This window comes from Dermochelys coriacea, chromosome 3 (assembly GCF_009764565.3).
Source record: "Dermochelys coriacea isolate rDerCor1 chromosome 3, rDerCor1.pri.v4, whole genome shotgun sequence".
NCBI lineage: Eukaryota > Metazoa > Chordata > Testudines > Dermochelyidae > Dermochelys > Dermochelys coriacea.
This window is the reverse complement of record NC_050070.1, coordinates 55,425,756-55,445,414: the sequence shown is the minus strand read 5'-3', so window position 1 is coordinate 55,445,414 and position 19,659 is coordinate 55,425,756. Positions and strand designations below refer to the sequence as shown.

At 38.0% G+C, this 19,659-nt stretch overlaps 1 protein-coding gene across 7 annotated transcripts in view; it reads left to right on the top strand.

Moving 5' to 3' along the window:
• Positions 1-18,208, top strand: part of LMBRD1 (LMBR1 domain containing 1) — a 237,907-nt gene extending 219,699 nt beyond the window's left edge. For all 7 annotated transcript variants that reach the window (XM_043510440.1, XM_043510439.1, XM_043510437.1 and 4 more), the window contains 2 exons: positions 16,660-16,751; positions 16,915-18,208. In XM_043510440.1, the coding sequence (XP_043366375.1) occupies positions 16,660-16,751; positions 16,915-17,034 (212 nt within the window). In that variant the 3' untranslated portion in view covers positions 17,035-18,208. The remainder of the gene's footprint in view (positions 1-16,659; positions 16,752-16,914) is intronic.
• Positions 18,209-19,659: the final 1,451 nt, after the last annotated feature.

Below are 19,659 nucleotides of genomic sequence, written 5' to 3'. Positions count from 1 at the left end.
AAATATTATAAGATTATCTTGTCTGCATCATTATGGAGAAGTTTTTAGAAAATACAGCACCACAGAGAAGAATCCTCCGAAAGTGTCCTGAGGCCCCTGCTTTTCAATTATAGACCTCTCCTATTCCATGTTGGGGGTGTTTTCCTTTACTCTAGATTGTTTCTTTGGTATTTCCTCTTACAATAAAAAACCCGGTCTCAAAAGATTGTATTTCTTTTAAACAGTTTCGTGGTTTTGCCAAAATACATGCACAGTGATTGTATTATAAGCCTCCATTTCTTTCCTCAACAACTCTACTTTTTTCTCTCTGGTATTTTGAACATATTGGCACATTCTCCATTTCCAGTTGTCCCCTTTAGATAGATATTTTTCTCCAAATGTTTTTCTCCTCTACCCTTTCACATTTCTTATGTGCAGTTGTATCCATTAGCTGCTCTTTTTGCTAGGACTGTTTACCTTAAACAACATTTTAGTTGTACATTGTTACCATGCAGATGTAATTAGGGTGTATAGCTCAAAATGAATATATTTTAAGAATCATAAATACAGGTATCAATATTTATGCAACAAGTAAAATTCGTATTGGATAAGCTACAGGCATCTAAATGTCTCTTGTAATATTTGTTCCAGTTGTGAAAATCCTCCTTTAAACAAAAAAAAGTTTTAAACCTTAAGCCTAATTACTGCCTTTAGTTGTGGGTGTGCAACTCAATGATTTCAGTGCAGTTGCCTTTATTTGACAGTAGACTTGGGCCCCTTTCATCTAAAACTTCAATATAGTAATCCTCCTTTAAGCACAGTGAAAATTTAGATCCTTATCCATACAAAACACTTTTTTTCTTATTGAAGCAAGGTTGACCAGACTGTTTGATCAGCAGTTGTCTAGTAGTAACAATCAAATAGCATATACGGATGAATGCCAACAAATATGAAACAAATATTTTGTTCTACTCTTATACTTCATATTATAGACTAACAAATTTATTTGGGCATAAGCTTTTGTAGGCTAAAACCCACTTCATCAGATGCATGAAGTGTAACGTACAGTAGGGAGGTATAAATACACAGCGTATGAAAAGATGGGAGTTGCCTTACCATGCTGTGTATTATTCCTCCCTACTGTATGTTCCACTCCATTCATCTGATGAAGTGGGTTTTAGCCCAAGAAAGCTTATGCCCAAATAAATTTTAGTCTCTAAAGTGCCAAAGGACTCCTTGTTGTTTTTGCTGATGCAGACTAACATGGCTACCACTCTGAAACTTCATATTATGTTAGAGTTACTATTAACTATACTTATAACTTCCATAGACTCAGTGCAATACACAGTACCACATCCTGATGTGTGTAAGGTTGATGAGAAAATTATACATTGTATTTGAGTAATAGAATGTAATCAAACTGTACTGTAGTGAGGGCACACAAAAAGCAAAGGTAAGTTTGTTTGTGTAAACTTAATTTTGTCTTTTTTGACTTGACTGTTCAACCAGGCAGTTTTTTCGTAATATACTTTTTAAAATGGAATTGCTTGTTTTTCCAAAGAAAAATTTCATACCATTCCCCATTTCAGGCACACAATCTGGATTTATTTGGCTAGAAACCACCAGAACACCAAGTCTCATTCACATTATAAGATCCGCTGAGAGAATATTCTCTCTTATATTCAGAGCTGCCAAGAGTCTGCCTTCCAGGCCTTTTAAACCTGCCAAATCAAAGATCTTACTTCAGCAGAGCTTCGCATGATAGGCACCTATTTCACTGACTCTGCATCTGCAACTATGGAGACTTGTGATTGACAGGTGGTTTGGGAAATATTAGATTTTAGGAGAACTTTTGAGGCTTATGAGCCAGAAATCAAAAACCACCACATTGCCTTCCTTAACTGCCCACTTCAGCATAGTATGAAAACTCTAATCAAAATCTATTAAGGGTCATACATTGGTGAGCTCAGAACAGATTTTCTCCGGAACACTTAAAACTTAAGTACATACTATTTTTATATTGACCTTCAACTTTCTACTCCCAGAAGTTTTGGCTTTAGATCTGATTTTTTTTTTAAATCATTTTTTGTAATGAGGTAAATGTATTGGTTCATTCTATTCCTACCCACATATTGGACCATTTTTCTTTAAACTTAAAAATGGAGGGGAGAGAACCCAACTAATCAAGAATGGAAAATTTCAGATAGGTGAAAGTTTAGAAAGCTGCGTGACTAAAAGTAGCACTGTGAAAGCTGGTACAACCAGAACTATAATGGTTGGTTCGGCCATCGTTCTGATACTTTATCCATTGTAAAAACTGCCATATTTCCCCAAGCGTACTGCTTTGGTGCATGGCTTCAGCAAAAACAGTTACTATTTAAACTTGAAAGCTATGGACATAGACTTCAGTACTGGCTAGTAAGGATATGAGTTTAACGTTATCAAGGACTAGTGCTTTTACTTGATTTGAGGAAAAATAGGTATGAACTCTTGAGTCACTTCTTTGTGCATAATAAGCATCTGCTGAGATTTTAGCAGAGCCAGATCTTTCCCTTTGCTCCTGCCCTTTCCTGAAATGAGACTCCATTCTTCCTACTTGACCTTACGCTGGGGACTGCATAAGGATAGGGTTATTTGTCTTAGGAACAAATCCAAGTCCCACTGAAGTCGGTGGCAAAACTCCCACTGATTTCAGTGCAAGTAGAATTTGCCCCATAGGTTGGGTCTGGGACAAATTGCAAGAAGATTGCAAGTGTTTTAACAAAATAGAAACCTCCATTTAAAATAAACAAATCCCACGATTGTTGCTTTGGGTACCATTCCACTGTTACAGCTGCCATGTCATATCAAACTGCATTCCATCATGTTTCGTGTAACAATGCCTGCAAATGCTCCTCGCCCCCCAGGCCAAGAAAACTATTTAATTTCTAGACTAGGCTGAAGCCCAAAGCTGACTACAAATCAGAATCTTATTCTTGTCATTGGTAACAATGTTTTTTCTTCAGGGCTTGGTGGCTTGTTAATGTGGCTGCTGTGCTTGTAAAGCCCTTCTGAATGTTGAAGAGACTTCTACACTTTGGCATTGTAGTTCAAAATCCTTAGTAGACAGGTCACTGCTGGAGAGAATGGTGCTATATAGGACTGCAGTGACAATAATATTTGTGTATCAAAAAACCTACATCACTGTTAGTCTGATATTGCTGCTGGATCAGTTTTACTCCATTGGTGGGGATTTGTGACACTTTGCAGAGAGAAATAACTATACCAAATTAATTTGGGGATATTTCAGTGGGAGGCACATGTATGGATTTGCCCATGATTTCACTGGAAAATAGATGAATTCTATCAGTACAACCCTTTTATGTGTTGACCAGTCCTCAGAGTTCCAGATATCACCAAATGTGTGTCTGCCTTTTGAGCTCACTGACACAGCTAGGAGCATTTTCTTACATCAAGGCCCTGACAATGTAAATGGGCTTTAAAATAGGTGTAAATAAAATTTAATTTTCACATGGGCTTGTCTACACTTACAGCACTGCAGCTCTTAGTGAAGACACTACTTATGTCAACAGGAGAGCTTCTCCTGTTGGGGTAGGTTCTCCACCTCCCTGAGAGGCTGTAGCCATGTCAACGGGAGAAACCCTCTTGTTGGCATAGCACTGTCTATGCCAAGGGTCAGTATAACTACATTGCACGCTCTTGAGCGACATAGTTATACCAACATAAGTTTGTAGTGTAGAACAGGGCTTAGTGTAAATGAGAATAAGGTTACTATTTCATTGTCTACGGCCTTGTCAATATTTAAAATGCTGCATCACTTCAGTGAAGACGTTATGGAGTTTTCCAATCAGCATAAGTACTCTACCTCCTCTAGAATTGTTTACCTTTTTGTTTTCCTCCCTCTGGAGCATACTGTTCTCCTTAAAGACGGGGATTACTTTAAATCAGTCATCTTTGAGTTCAATTTCCTGATCATTAACAAGCTTGTACATTTTTCTGGAAGAAAAAATCCTACTTTTTTGGCATAATAGTATATATTGACTACAGTGCAAATTTTCTCTGAGAAAGAAGTACAAGTTTGAACCTCTACAGTTCTTAATTGTGTTCAACTCGTACTTTCTTTTAACGCATCTTCTAGAGAGACAAACAACTTTCCCTGTCTTCTTTTATGCTTTGGAAGATGATTTGTGCATTTTAAAAGATAGATACATAAAGGGAGGTGGAATATAATTTGTAATAAGCTGATGTTTCTTTCTAGAGTAAACTAAATCTTTACAATGCATGATGAAACATATGCTTTTTTTCAAAGAATTTGTTTTTGCAAGACCGTAATGTGGTGCTTTTGAGTATTTTCCAATTATTTTTTAAGAAGTCCTGTTTTGACATCATTATGGTTAAATTAGTCTGACGCTTTGGTTAATTACACTAGTAAATGTGATGTGCTATGTGGGGATGAAATTTATCTAGCAATATTCATGCATCTTAAATCACAGACATGACATTAGGTGCCCTTTGAAAATTAAGAGCTAGTCAATTGTTTGGCAAATTCATCATTAGTTGCTAGGCAACTTCAGGTTTGATGTTTGATAATTAAAAACAGCAAAGCATGAGTCAGGACTCTATTTATTTCACTAATGATTAAAATACAATACTTTATATGTTTAACAGTTTATGTAAAAGGTAATATTGATCCATTTTATCTGTAAATAACTTTTTGTTATTATGAGTAATTAGCATTTTAGAGTGGCCTAAGTACACTGGAGGTGGCATTCATAAACTGGCTAACCATGCAACCAAAACATGTTTCAACAGTAATAGTTTTAGATCTGTCTAATGACCTAACAACAATGCTGCTTGCTGTGATGTTGGAGGCCCAGTTTCTTTATAGTTGTGGACTTCCAGCATGTTATGAAAATGGATTTGTGGGAACTGCCGTTATCATAAGCATTTCCAGGTAGCTGATTCAATGATATCAAAAATAATAAATATAGTGAGCACTTGCGTGGTGTTTTTTACCTTTTTCAAAGAGCTGTTGTAAAACTAATGGCGAAGGGGAGCAATTGGCTAGATGACGAGCACTTCAGCTGCTACTGTCAGAGAAAAGAAAAGACTAACAAAAATTTAAAATACCATGGCTGGCTGGCTAACTTCTCTCCTTCTCCCCATCTCATCCACCCCAACAGAGGAAACTTTGTCATGTGAAAAAGACACAAGAACCTGGTATTTCTGGAAAAGCTATAATTACTGCTAACTGTGGAAAATTTCCCTCCTTTTCAACCTAGAGTCCTTATTCGATTAGTTTCCTTAGAACGTGAAATAGTTTCTTGTCCATTTTAGTAATTTATCTTCCTTAAGTAACAGGTTAATTCACTTCTGTGAAGAAGACCTTGGTTAAGAACATTGGTAAATTGAACCCAAAGACTGCTGCTGTGCCAGAATGAAAAATTTTCATCAGTGGACTGGGAATAAAATACGCTTGGCTTTTCTGGTAATTGTTGCTATTAGAAACTGTAGCTATCTTTTTCTAAGGCCTCAGTCATCCTTTTTCTGTAGAGCATCTGTCTCATCTTGTATCCCTGAACCTTCATTGGTTTAACTAGATAATGTTGATAAAGCAGTATACTCCTCTTTCCTTTAACAAGCAGTATTTACTTTTACTATCTCAGCATGGGTTCCTTTCCATGTCTGCATCTACTCCAGAGAGTCCAAATGTTGTGAATAATACTCATGACAGTTTCCATTCTGGGTAACAAGCGGTTATTTTAATTCAGATTAATGCAGTAATTATTATCCCTCGCTTCAAACTAATTTAGATAGACTACGTGAATAGTCTTTCTCTCACAGCATTGAGGCAGTATTTGCAGCCTTTTTATATATGTGAATAAAATCTGCAAATTTGAGTTAAAAAAAAAAACTCAACTACACTTAACATTTGGAATTTTCATGTCTTAATATATTTATCCAAAAATTGTAATATAGTGGAATAGTCTGAGTATAAATATCCTGTAGTAAAAAGAAAAGGAGTACTTGTGGCACCTTAGAGACTAACAAATTTATTAGAGCATAAGCTTTCGTGAGCTACAGCTCACTTCATCGGATGCATTTGGTGGAAAAAACAGAGGAGAGATTTATATACACACACACAGAACATGAAACAATGGGTTTATCATACACACTGTAAGGAGAGTGATCACTTAAGATAAGCCATCACCAACAGCAGGGGGGGGAAGGAGGAAAACCTTTCATGGTGACAAGCAGGTAGGCTAATTCCAGCAGTTAACAAGAATATCAGAGGAACAGTGGGGGGTGGGGTGGGAGGGAGAAATACCATGGGGAAATAGTTTTACTTTGTGTAATGACTCATCCATTCCCAGTCTCTATTCAAGCCTAAGTTAAGCCTAATAAGCGATGGTCACATAAACACCACCCTATATCGGAAACCTACTGACCGCTATTCCTACCTACATGCCTCTAGCTTTCATCCAGATCATACCACTCGATCCATTGTCTACAGCCAAGCGCTACGATATAACCGCATTTGCTCCAACCCCTCAGACAGAGACAAACACCTACAAGATCTCTATCATGCATTCCTACAACTACAGTACCCACCTGCTGAAGTGAAGAAACAGATTGACAGAGCCAGAAGAGTACCCAGAAGTCACCTACTACAGGACAGGCCCAACAAAGAAAACAACAGAACGCCACTAGCCATCACCTTCAGCCCCCAACTAAAACCCCTCCAACGCATCATCAAGGATCTACAACCTATCCTGAAGGACGAGCCATCGCTCTCTCAGATCTTGGGAGACAGACCAGTCCTTGCTTACAGACAGCCCCCCAATCTGAAGCAAATACTCACCAGCAACCACACACCACACAACAGAACCACTAACCCAGGAACCTATCCTTGCAACAAAGCCCGTTGCCAACTCTGTCCACATATCTATTCAGGGGATACCATCATAGGGCCTAATCACATCAGCCACACTATCAGAGGCTCGTTCACCTGCGCATCTACCAATGTGATATATGCCATCATGTGCCAGCAATGCCCCTCTGCCATGTACATTGGCCAAACTGGACAGTCTCTACGTAAAAGAATGAATGGACACAAATCAGACGTCAAGAATTATAACATTCAAAAACCAGTTGGAGAACACTTCAATCTCTCTGGTCACTCGATCACAGACCTAAGAGTGGCTATACTTCAACAAAAAAGCTTCAAAAACAGACTCCAACGAGAGACTGCTGAATTGGAATTAATTTGCAAACTGGATACAATTAACTTAGGCTTGAATAGAGACTGGGAATGGATGAGTCATTACACAAAGTAAAACTATTTCCCCATGGTATTTCTCCCTCCCACCCCACCCCCCACTGTTCCTCTGATATTCTTGTTAACTGCTGGAATTAGCCTACCTGCTTGTCACCATGAAAGGTTTTCCTCCTTCCCCCCCCCTGCTGTTGGTGATGGCTTATCTTAAGTGATCACTCTCCTTACAGTGTGTATGATAAACCCATTGTTTCATGTTCTCTGTGTGTGTGTATATAAATCTCTCCTCTGTTTTTTCCACCAAATGCATCCGATGAAGTGAGCTGTAGCTCACGAAAGCTTATGCTCTAATAAATTTGTTAGTCTCTAAGGTGCCACAAGTACTCCTTTTCTTTTTGCGAATACAGACTAACACGGCTGCTACTCTGTATCCTGTAGTATTCTCACCAAATCCATAAATTTATACCATTATCTTATTGAGTTTGACATGTACAAAAAAGCCATAATTTGAATAGTTGAACTTCTGTCCTATTTCATTAAAATATCTTTTGAAGGTCAAACAGGTCCAAAATACATAGTGTAATTTGTTGAGCAAGATTACTGTAGAGAGCCATCTGTAGGTCTCTTAGCATTTCTGTAATTCAGGTGAACAGCTGGAGGGCTGCAGATGGTGGGGAGACTGTGCTATCCCCATTCATTAGGTATTGTTTTTCCACTTTTCAAATGCAAAGCAGCAGAGGAGGAGAGAGAGCACTATTGGGTAAATCTTACTCCATTTCTTTTTTCTTATTGAATAGGATTTGATTAACAATGGAGGGGTTTTCAAATATAATGCCACTTCACGTTTTCTCTATAATCTGCTGTCAAGCTGTCCTACAGTGGCTCTAGAGTGCGAGTATCGACTTCAGAGCACACTGTTAAGAAGCAGGGCAGAGACCCTGCTTAATTGGTTGTGAGTTCTATAGTTAAATTTCACCAACCAATTATCAAGTGTAAACTCCTCAAACACTTTAACAGCCTTAACATGGAGCCACAGATAGTTCGCTTGGGTACTCCAATCTATCTTGCCACCCAGGTAAGCTCACCTTTGTGATAGGTGGTCCCTTACACCAAAAATCACAGCAATATTCAGGTTACTCCCATTCCCAAAGGGACAGTCACTTACCCTACATCAGTAGTACCTTAGATTTCACACCAAATACAACACTTGTATCCAATCCTATAATAAACTAAAGATTTATTAACTAGGAAAAGGAGTTAATTGTTTATAAGGTTAAAACAGGTTTAACATATCTACACACAAATGAGTTCCAATCTTAATTTTCAAAAAGTAATAGTAGCTTCTATAATAAGCAAGCTCTGTAAGTCCTTTAGGGCTAACCCAAGCCAAGCACTGGGGATCTTTTGCTTATCTTCAGTAATCCTTGCCCCTCAGAGTCCAAGCAGCATAAAAGATACAGTTCTTCTTTGTTAGGGCTTTTTATTCCTTCCCCCCTTCTGCTTTAGGTTGCAAATTCAGCTGTTGAGAGGAATTCACTTGCACATTCCCTCTTAATAGAGGTGGGGAGCAATGTCTTTTGCCCTTTGATGTTCCATAATAGTTTGTCTGGTGTTGATCGGTCTTCTTTTGTTGGGTGGGAGATAGCACATGTTTGAAACTAATATTTCTTAGGTTTCAGAGTAGCAGCCGTGTTAGTCCATATTCGCAAAAAAGAAAAGGAAGCTTATGCTCAAATAAATTTGTTAGTCTCTAAGGTGCCACAAGTACTCCTAGTATTTCTTACTCTCTTAATGCTTCTCTCCTGACAGGTGATTTACAGTTACAGAGCAAACACTTAAGTATTATGTCATGATATGGTATACAGATATTGTAAATGAGATTAATACATGCAACAATTTACAAGCATTTCATTAAGTCTAAGCACATTCTTATAATTCTAATACCTATTTTAACAATACCAACATGCAGATGAGCCAAACTGGTTCCAGCTATGTATTCATCAGAGTTCAACTGAGATCTAGGGCCCTTGGCAGGAGCTGGCACCTGGTCTGTCAGCATCATAACTTCACATTTTTATTAGGAATGGATGAGCAAGTTCAGGTAAAATAAGAACTCAAGAAGTCTTGTTTTTCTTAGTCAAACCAAATCTCAAACCTTTTCTGTCTTTCGGAATTGCTTCCATTAAATTCTCATCTCTCCTTTATCATCTTCATTTGGTTGTGACGCTTGTCGGTGTTTCAGCTTTAACTGGGCCCTTTAATTTTCTGCAGGATTTACCTGTTTGTCATACCCCATGGTGTACCTCAGAAACTCCAAAGCCAGAGTGAGCATTGCAGCTTCTAGTGTCTTTTTAGCAATAAAGAGAAAATATATTAAAGGAAGCCTGGCAAAGTAGCTAGACTCACCCACTGGGCCCCACTTCTGTTATCACCATCTATTACTAGGGAAGAGGGCTGCAGAGCCTCTTGCTCAAGAATCTGTCATGCAGAGAGGGCCATAGAGTCCTTCGCAAAAATGAGAGGAATGAGAGGCTCCAGTGTACTCTCTCCATAGAATCCTATGTCAGTGGGGATGCAAGAGAGCTAGAGAAGATTTCTCCAAAGAGAGCCCTGCCAGCGTCACAGAGAAATAGTAGCACTTCATAGACTTAATGGATTGCTATAATGTGCTTATTTTCTGCTTTGAACTTTGAACTAGTGAGCTACTAACTTTTTACTAAATATAACAGAATTGTGACAGAAAAAGTTATTTTCTTACATAAGTATTTAGAGAGGATGTCCAATGTACCAGAAAAGAAAGGAGTCCATACAGGCTGCTACATTTTACTAATGTTTTAAAATGAGTTCATAGAGATAAGTCACGTGTTTTCTACAATCCTGCAATATTTGTCCATGGGGAATAATATGCGAGTCTTTTGCCTTTTTGTGCATTGCACATCCTTCTTTGGTTTTTTGTTTTTGTGTTTTTCTTTGTGGCTGTTTAAAGCTGCTGCTCTAAAGACCTGTGCTTTTCTCTAATACATTAAGTTTTTTATTCTCTTTTCCTAGCTTATTGCTTCAGTGATTAGATTAAGAATTTACTGTAAGCATGGGAGTGCTATTATTTGTAAGTTTTCATCAACAAATCTTTTGACTTTCCTATAAGGTAAATATACCTCTAAAATAATCCTGTTCCTTTTAAAGCAGACTGATGAGACAACATGGCTTTGTAAATACTGCTCCAGCATGCTGTAAATGTTTGTCTTCACCAAAGAATGTTCCTGTTTTTTCCCTTTAATTCTTTATACTTCATCTATAGGCAAACCCATGGGTGCAGTAAATGTATAGACTCTACTGTTCCTCAAAACAGATAAACTACTGACCTGTCAGTACAGTAGACTGCTGACTCTGATTTTATCTAGTCCATAGCTTTGCTTCATGGTGCTTGTGTATTGTTTGGATTATGATGCCAGTAAAACCTAACCATTGCATTTGATTATTTGTCCCTTGAATAGCCTCTACAAATTCCTACTCTTGGTTGAGTTCACCCTCTGAAATGAAGCTGGAACTATTTGGAAAGCAATAATTTCTATAGCCATGTATTTTCCAGAAGGGACAATGTTCTGGCAGGTAGTGTAAGCAGAAATTAACTTCCAACATGGATGATCCCTGACCAAAGCAACTTTCCTAGACTGTAACCTGGGTATTCTCTCCAATAGCCCCAATTTCGAAAGTCATCAGGAATAGAAAATAGGACCAAACTTGGGCAATATGAATAGTTTCAAAGTGATCTCTTCAATTATGGCATTTAGATCTCCTAGGTTTGGCAGCAGGGTTCCCTTTTCAGCATCCAAACAAATTTATCTAGCGGAAATGGAGAGATTACCTTTCTTGACAATACAGAGACAAGTTACTTCAGTATTCATATGTTATCCTGACCTATTTGAAAAAAAAATTTTACTGAGCACAGACAAAGATGCAATCACGTATGCCACATTCCTATTCAATGACAGGTTTCAGAGTAGCTGCCATGTTAGTCTGTATTCGCAAAAAGAAAAGGAGTACTTGTGGCACCTTAGAGACTAACAAATTTATTTGAGCATAAGCTTTCGTGAGCTACAGCTCACTTCATCGGATGCATTTGGTGGAAAAAACAGAGGAGATTGATATATACACAGAGAGAACGTGAAACAATGGGTTTATCATACACACTGTAAGGAGAGTGATCACTTAAGATAAGCCATCACCAGCAGCGGGCGGGGGGGAAGGAGGAAAACCTTTCATGGTGACAAGCAAGGTAGGCTATTTCCAGCAGTTAACAAGAATATCTGAGGAACAGTGGGGGGTGAGGTGGGGAGGGAGAAATAACATGGGGAAATAGTTTTACTTTGTGTAATGACACATCCATTCCCAGCCTCTATTCAAGCCTAAGTTAATTGTATCCAGTTTGCAAATTAATTCCAATAATTAATTGCACCATGAAAGGTTTTCCTCCTTCCCCCCCGCTGCTGGTGATGGCTCCTCTTAAGTGATCACTCTCCTTACAGTGTGTATGATAAACCCATTGTTTCATGTTCTCTGTGTGTGTATATCAATCTCCCCTCTGTTTTTTCCACCAACTGCATCTGATGAAGTGAGCTGTAGCTCACGAAAGCTTATGCTCAAATAAATTTGTTAGTCTCTAAGGTGCCACAAGTACTCCTTTTCTTATTCCTATTCAAGAATCTTTTGTACTTGGTCATCCAAAGAGTCCTGAAATGCTTACTTCACTATTTCCCACCTTCAATGCCTTCTTGTGGTTTAAATCTAGTTCTTGCCAAATTCATTAAACTTCCGTTTGACACTCTGGGAAAGTGTTCATTGTGTAATTTTTTTCTGAAGATTGCATTTCTCACAGCAATAACATTGGCCTAGAAAATCAGTGACTTGCACCCAATAAGGCCAATATTCCTTACACAATGTTCCACAAGAGCAAGTTAACTTTACTCCCACATTGTATTACCAAATTCAGAGATGCTTAGAATTCTGTATAATCCCAGTGCATTGGTTTATATGTATGTTACTTTAAACAAGAGTTGTTGCCTGGGAGCACCGGGTACTTCAAACAAGATGTTAAAAGAGCTTTGAGTTATTATTTAGGTAAGACTACAATTTTTTTAAATCTGAGATTTGTTGGATATGGGAAACATGCAGGAGGGAAACAGTAAACTTTTTATTTACAAATTTGTCATGATGGTGTTGGTTTCTCAGCACTTGAAAATCTTAGGATGTATTGTACCAGGTCCAAAGCTTCTTCAGGATATGTGAGGATCCTATCTGCTGAGATATGCAAGTTTGCTCCCTGAATTGGGTTCATACATTTCCACAATATTAGTTTCTTGACTTGGTTTATAGATCAAATGTCCAATTCAGCGGAGCCGTCCTACAACCTTTTTGATTTAGTTGATTCTCCTCATGCTACTGAGAGTTAATCTACCAGGGAGGTTGTATTTGTCCATACTCAGTGGATATAACACTCCATGAGAAATGTTACAAGATCTTTTACATCCACAAGTGGCCAGGATCTCTGTTATGAATCTTGCAAAAGACAACCACTCCAACAGCCTTTCTTAACTCCTAGGTTCACTATCAGAAGGAAGAGCGCCACCTACTGAATCACAATTTATTCATTTGTTTCATTTTTCACATTTTTGTTTTCCTTCTGTTCATTCCAATCTCCTTTTACCTTAAAATAGTCATTCCCTTTCATCTATCAGTTAATGGGCTAACATGCCGCTCTGAGAACAGACTGGTAGTAGACTAAATGTTGATCACTCTTACCCAATTTTGCACAAAAATTCTCTTTAATTATATGTGCATACAAGATATCTTTCAGCATGTTGCTTTATAACTAACGTGTATGTGTTGTTGATCATTTTGTTCTCACATACATGGTGACTCTTTAATATGCTGCTCTTACATGTGATTTCACATTACTTCAGTTTTCAGAATAAAATGCACAAAATCAAACTGAATTTATTCTTTCGTATAATTTATGAGGAAGAAGGGTGGACTGTAATACATTACATGGGTTCTAAACTGCTGTTAACTGCTCATCCCACTGGCCAGGGTGCAGCCTTGATGGGATATGGAACTGTGGAGAGACATTTTCTGGGACTGGGGGGAGAGAGATCTCCACTGGGAGTAGCTGAAGCAGTATTCTATATGCCCTCTCTTCTTTCCTCTCTCTCCCTTTCCTTTAGTGTGTGGGGCAGCTGCGTCTCTTCTCTCTTCCTCACCCCCTGCCTTCTTCATGTTGCAGGTTGTTGGGGATCACACCTGGGCCTCCAGGGCATTTTCTGCCCAATGCTGCTGCCATTGGACAATGGAGGTGGTGCTAGGGCTGGGTGACTGGTTCTCATTTGGTGGAGGACAAGGGAGGGTTGATGTAGTTGGTTGACAAGGAAGGGTAACCATGGTGAGTTCCCTGTTGCAGCCTTACCCTTCCCACCTTTAATCTAGGGGCTGGATTCTGGTGGTGCTAAGAGCTAGGTTGATTGCCAGTTTTGGGGCCTGGACGGTATTTTTCCCATATGACAAACTACTGTGTGGGTTTTCATTTTCCACTTGGCACCCAGAAAGAGTTTAAATTACAATTTTGTAGATTCCAGTGCAGTTGGTGGGTTAGCAGGGGTCCTGTTGAGGTTCCTGTAATCCAGTGGCCTGCCTGGGCATTAGTCCTGAGCACTGCACTGCGTGTTGAGGGGATTTGCCAGAAACTGGGAATGAGCGAGAGGGAATGGGTTACTTGATGATTATCTGTTCTGTTCATTTCCTCTGGGGCACCTGGCATTAGCCACTGTCAGAAGACAGGATATTGGGCTATATGGACCTTTGGTCTGGCCTAGTATAGCCACTCTTGTGTTCTTGTGTCTTGTGTAGCCTATGGCTACCTTCAGCTTAGCTTTGCTACCTCTGAAATGGAGTTGGAACGCAGGTTGGGACTCAGCTCTAAATCAAGGTCCCTCGGCAGACCCAAAGTTGTAGAGGGAGCATAGCCTTCACGCTTGCCCTCAGGTTTATAGTATACTGGGGTATTAGTGACCATTGAGAACCACAGTGGAATAAGCCTGGTGAGTGTTCTGGGATGATTATCCCAGCTAAGTAAAAGTTTTTTACAAAGTTGTGGCCTTTGCATTTAACTATGCTATGGTGTCTGTGTCTCCTGGTTTCTGTGTCTGTTTCATTTCCATCAAAATGTTGAAACGAAACACTTTGACATTTCTGAATTGAAACATTTGGAATTACTGTGATGTGGAAAGCTTTTTGTTCCCAGGGAATGAAGATGCTGAATTTCCTATGGTCACCTTTAAAAATTGTATCAAAAATGGCATTACCCTTTGAACAAATATGTTGAGACAACCACTACATCCAATTCTGTCAATTGCTGAAAATTTGGGAACTCCAATTCAATTCAATTCAATTCAATTCAATTGGGTTTGGTGATTTAAAAAAAAATTGATATGCAAGAACACAAGTGCTTGTATATGAAAAGTGAATATTTTGGTGACTTAATGGAAATAAATAGCATTTGAATAAACCTTCTGCAGCATTTTGGGACCAGTAGAAGATAGTGGGTCTATTATGCAGTCCCTTGTGGGCAATCCTATTAAGAATTTAATACATTATAAAATCAGAAAACTGGGATAATGTCTATTACTTTTATGACTCATCGCTAGTACTGCATCTGCTGTACACAGCTTAAATAAACACTAGAGGTAGTCACATTTTCACATCCATATAAATAAATGAATACAATTCCAACTTTTTTGTTTTTCAGGAATGGCAAATCTTGTATCTTGTAAGAATGAACAGCTTTCTTTAAGGAAGAACCTGTTTTACGCTGGTTAATAGTTCTGCTATTTTGATGTGCAGTGCATCCGTGATATGCTAAGATTCCAGAATCATGTGCACATCTTAAAGTCACAGAATTTTTTTTTCTGTTTCAAAATGTATGGGAATTTGTGAGCAAATATACAGAGAATGTCATTACATCTTCCCTACCCAACAGCTAGATAGCAAGAGAATCTTGTTTCAGTTTTTCAGCCAGATCTAGAAGCCAATGCTTTAATATCTGACTCTTTTTCCAGTGTTCTGTTCTTGGCTCTCTAATTTAGAGACATAAGTTCATGACACAACTTGTAGTGAAAATTCATCGTTTTATTAAATGATACCTTTACTTAAAGCCAAAAATCTTTTGTTTTCCTCAAAAAAATATTTGTAATAGAGAGAATCTTTTTCCATATGAAAATTGCTTTTTTTCGTTACTGTACTATTACTAATACAAAGTATCACCCTGAAGAGCTATCATTCTGAGGCCCCAATCCTACAGACACACATGTTGTCCTTATGCATGTGAGTAGTCCCATTGGCTTCAGTGGGCTTATTAGCATGAGTAAAGCTAAGCATATACTTAACTTCAGCCCCACTCCTGCAAACCTTTAAGACAGGATGCAAGAAGTTCATGCAACACACATGAGAAGGGAGTGCCTCAGTATTGCCTACAGTTTTATGTGTGGAAGTAACTTGTTCAGTAACCAGATGTATGTCTTTCTGTATTTATTTTAGAATGTAGTGTGTTGCGGATTTAGGATTTCCCACACAGGCCTACTTGCTCTCCACTTAGGGAGAGGCTGTAAAGGGCTAATTCTATATCAAGACACACTGTTAAATCCTGTAAAAAAAAATCCATGACTTTCACCTTTTGTTTCTTCCTCCAGATCTGCTTCCTGAGCATTCTTAAAACCTACTATATTGTTTGGAGGGATGGTGGGAATTTAATCAATCCTGGTGGCAGATTTCTAGTCGCAATGATCCCTCTGCTTTCTTGGATCATATAACCTCTCATATATGTCTTTGCTATAGCAGAACTCAAATAGATAACTGGAATTATTAAAAAAAAGAAAAGGAGTACTTGTGGCACCTTAGAGACTAACAAATTTAACAAATTTAATTTTAAATTTAAAATTTTAATTTAAAATTTGTTAGTCTCTAAGGTGCCACAAGTACTCCTTTTCTTTTTGCGAATACAGATTAACACGGCTGCTACTCTGAAACCTGGAATTTTTAAAAATCAACTTTGGGTTGAGCCTGCAAACGTGTATGGTTTCAACCAGTGTATTTTTGTTTTTGTTTTTTTCAGACAAGTCTATGTAATTCTCTGTGTAACTGCCATTATTTTCTTTGTAATTATTGTTTCCTCAGAACAAATTATTCCATAACTATAATTAGCATGTATAACATTGTATCTTTAAGAGAAGACTGTCTATTTTGAATGGAGTAGTAGATTTTTTGCAATATTTTTAATAATCAGTTTACTGTTAGTAAAATCTTCTTTAATTACAGCTATACCATGAAATACACACATTTTGTCTGCTTTATTTTAGATCAGTGCACTGTTACTCGGACATACCTTTTCCTTCATAAGTTTTGGTTCTTTAGTGCTGCCTACTACTTTGGGAACTGGGCATTCATTGCAGTAAGTAATCTGATTTATAGATCATAACAAATCAAGTTGAATGCTTTAACATAAATTGTAACTCAGATATTTGCATCACGACTGTGACATTTAACTTTAAATGCATCGTTTTCATATTCTTAAGAGATACAGTAATACATATTACACTGATTTAAATTCACAGGTCTTTTTAATTGGATTAATTGTGTCATGTTGCAAAGGGAAGAAATCAGTCATTGAAGGAGAAGTGGATGAAGATGATTCAGACATAAGTGATGATGAACCATGTGTCTATTATGGTTGACAGCCTTTTGTCCTGAAGGTTTAAAAAAAACATAATTTAAAATTGTTTGAAAGTCGTGTTTATGTGGAATTTTAATCCAAATGTTAAGCAAATTTTTTCACTTGCAGTAAAAATAAATTGAGAGAGAAAGTGGGAACATTAATTTAAAAGGGGTGGAAAACTGAACTTTTTTTGGTTCCTGAAGAATACATCACTGTATCGTAGCAGAGCTATTACTGAAATTGGGTTGGAATAATGTACTGTTTTTATGATGGAATGCTTATGTGAAATGTTTTCTAATGTACAATTGGATATTGTGATTGCAGTTGATAATATTTCAGAGTTAATGTTGCCCTTCTGTTACTAGTTTTTGGTTTCTTAAATTTCTTTCATGTCTGACTTGTATGACTTTTTTTATAGCAAGATTGAATTTATAGGGAATTGCGTTTAAAAATCACACTGAAACAGCTGGTAAACATTGCTTGAAAGACTCAGCCAAAGTTCCTTCACTTTCCAGAAGTGTGGCAATTTATGAAAAATAATTTTTGCAATAATAATTTCACTGCCATTACCATGATATGCATATAAAGTTATAGTCCATGAGACAGTGTTTAGATTTACAAGAATATCTTTAAATGTACTGAAAATACATACAGTGAGCTCCAGAGTTCATTCTCAATATGCTAGGAATAAACAAGCTGTGTAAACTTCCACTGTTTCTGAAGTTTAGCCATGACCATATTTCCATTTACTAGATCACTGAATTTTGTGGCAACCAGCGTATAGCCTTTGCTCTGTTATTCTTTACTCTGATATGTGAGAAGTTAAAAATATTATTCCATATTAACTATACTATACAACATCTTGGCTGTTTCTTCAAAATGTTATAAGATCTAAAACTGCTATGTGATTAAACTCTTAACTGAGTAGTATTAACCACCTGGGTTAAGTAAAACATCAGGTTAATTATGGTATTTTTATTTTCTCTGAATATAGTAATATAAATTTTCTGGAATAAGGCTATTTTCCCTATTTGAAATATAGTCATTATAATCATTGTCATTTTAAACAAGTCATTAAAAATGAAATACAAACATAATTGTAACAGTGTAAACATTAAAAGTGTAATTCTACGAAATCAGATGTTTTCTTTATGTACTTTTTTGTAAAATAAACTTACAATACCTTAACTATACTTTCTTGAGTTATTCTTTGTAAACCAAAATGCATTTGTGCTATCAAGTACCCTTTAAATATCGACTTTCCATGGGTTATTACCATTATATCTTTAAAAGTGCAGATTTGCTAATTCCTAAAAATATTGCAAGAGAGAAACTGCATGAACTATAACAATACAGTAGAAGCTGTGTTATCCAGCACTTTACCAATTGGAAAGCTCTATAAACCAGCATTTTCTGATCTTCATAGAAAGTCAGTTTTATAGTACGGTTGGTGCGGGCCTGGTAGGCTCCCCCACTGACTGTGCGTGGCTCCCTGGAAGTGGCGACATGTCTCTGCTGCTACTAGGTGGAGGAACAGCCCATGAGGGGTTCAGATTGCTGGAGGGGGTGCAGGGCACAGGCTCTGGGAGGGAGTTTGGGTGTGGGAGGGGCTCAGGGTAGGTGGTTGGGGCTTGGGAGGGGGCGTGGGGTAGCGTATCTGGGCAGCATCCACACTAGGCAGCTCCCTGCAAGTGGCGACATGCCTCTGCTGCTCCTAGGCAGAGGCATGGCTAGGCGGTTCTGCATGGTGCCCCCGCCCCGAGCACTGGCTCTGCAGCTCCCATTGGCTGCGGTTCCTGAGCCCCCTCCCACACCCAAACTTCCCAGAGCCCACCCCCCTCCTGGGGCCCAACCCCCAGCCCTGATCCCCCTCCCACACCCAAACTCCCTCCTCTTAGTTAACCAGAATTTTTTAATTACCAGCACTCCCCAGTCCCCCAAAATGCCAGATAGCAAACAGTGCCTATAAATATAGTTCAGGTAATTTTTGTAAGATTAGTAATTGTTACCTAATTACCTTGAAATTTACAAAAATAATTTATTAACTTGCCCTCTCTAAAAGTTCTCACAGTATATTGGAAGCAGACAGTTTCCTCTATTATTACCCCAGAAATAGGCTGCATATTTGTTACTGCAGTACTTCATTATACCAGGCCTTTATAAGAACTTTTGAATTTTAGTCTGTCAGCTGTGTCATTTTCAAACAAAAATCTTAGCTGAGGGACTGTTTAGATGGAGACTGTATTAACCTTTAAAACAGCTTTAGTAGAATTCTTTAAAAAGAAACCAAGAAATAAAATACCAAAAATACTGGGACATTTTAATTGAAGTTCAAGCACCAATCCACTCTAACCCTATATCTGCATCTATGCTCCACCCTCTCAGCTGAAGATGTACTGGGGCAGTGTTAGGGCACATTTTGGTCAGACCCTTAGGATCAAGCCCAGTACTTGAACAGATTTCCAGATCTGTTGGCAAACCTGCTCATCTCATTGTTGAGATGATGGAAAACTTGCCTGCTGTCAGTGAAACATTGAAAGAAGCAAAATTAAAGAACCTGTTTGGATGTACTGTTTTCCAGTGGGGTCTGTGGGTTAAGTTGCATTAGATAATAGGTTATTTAACCTTACATTGGAAGTATTAA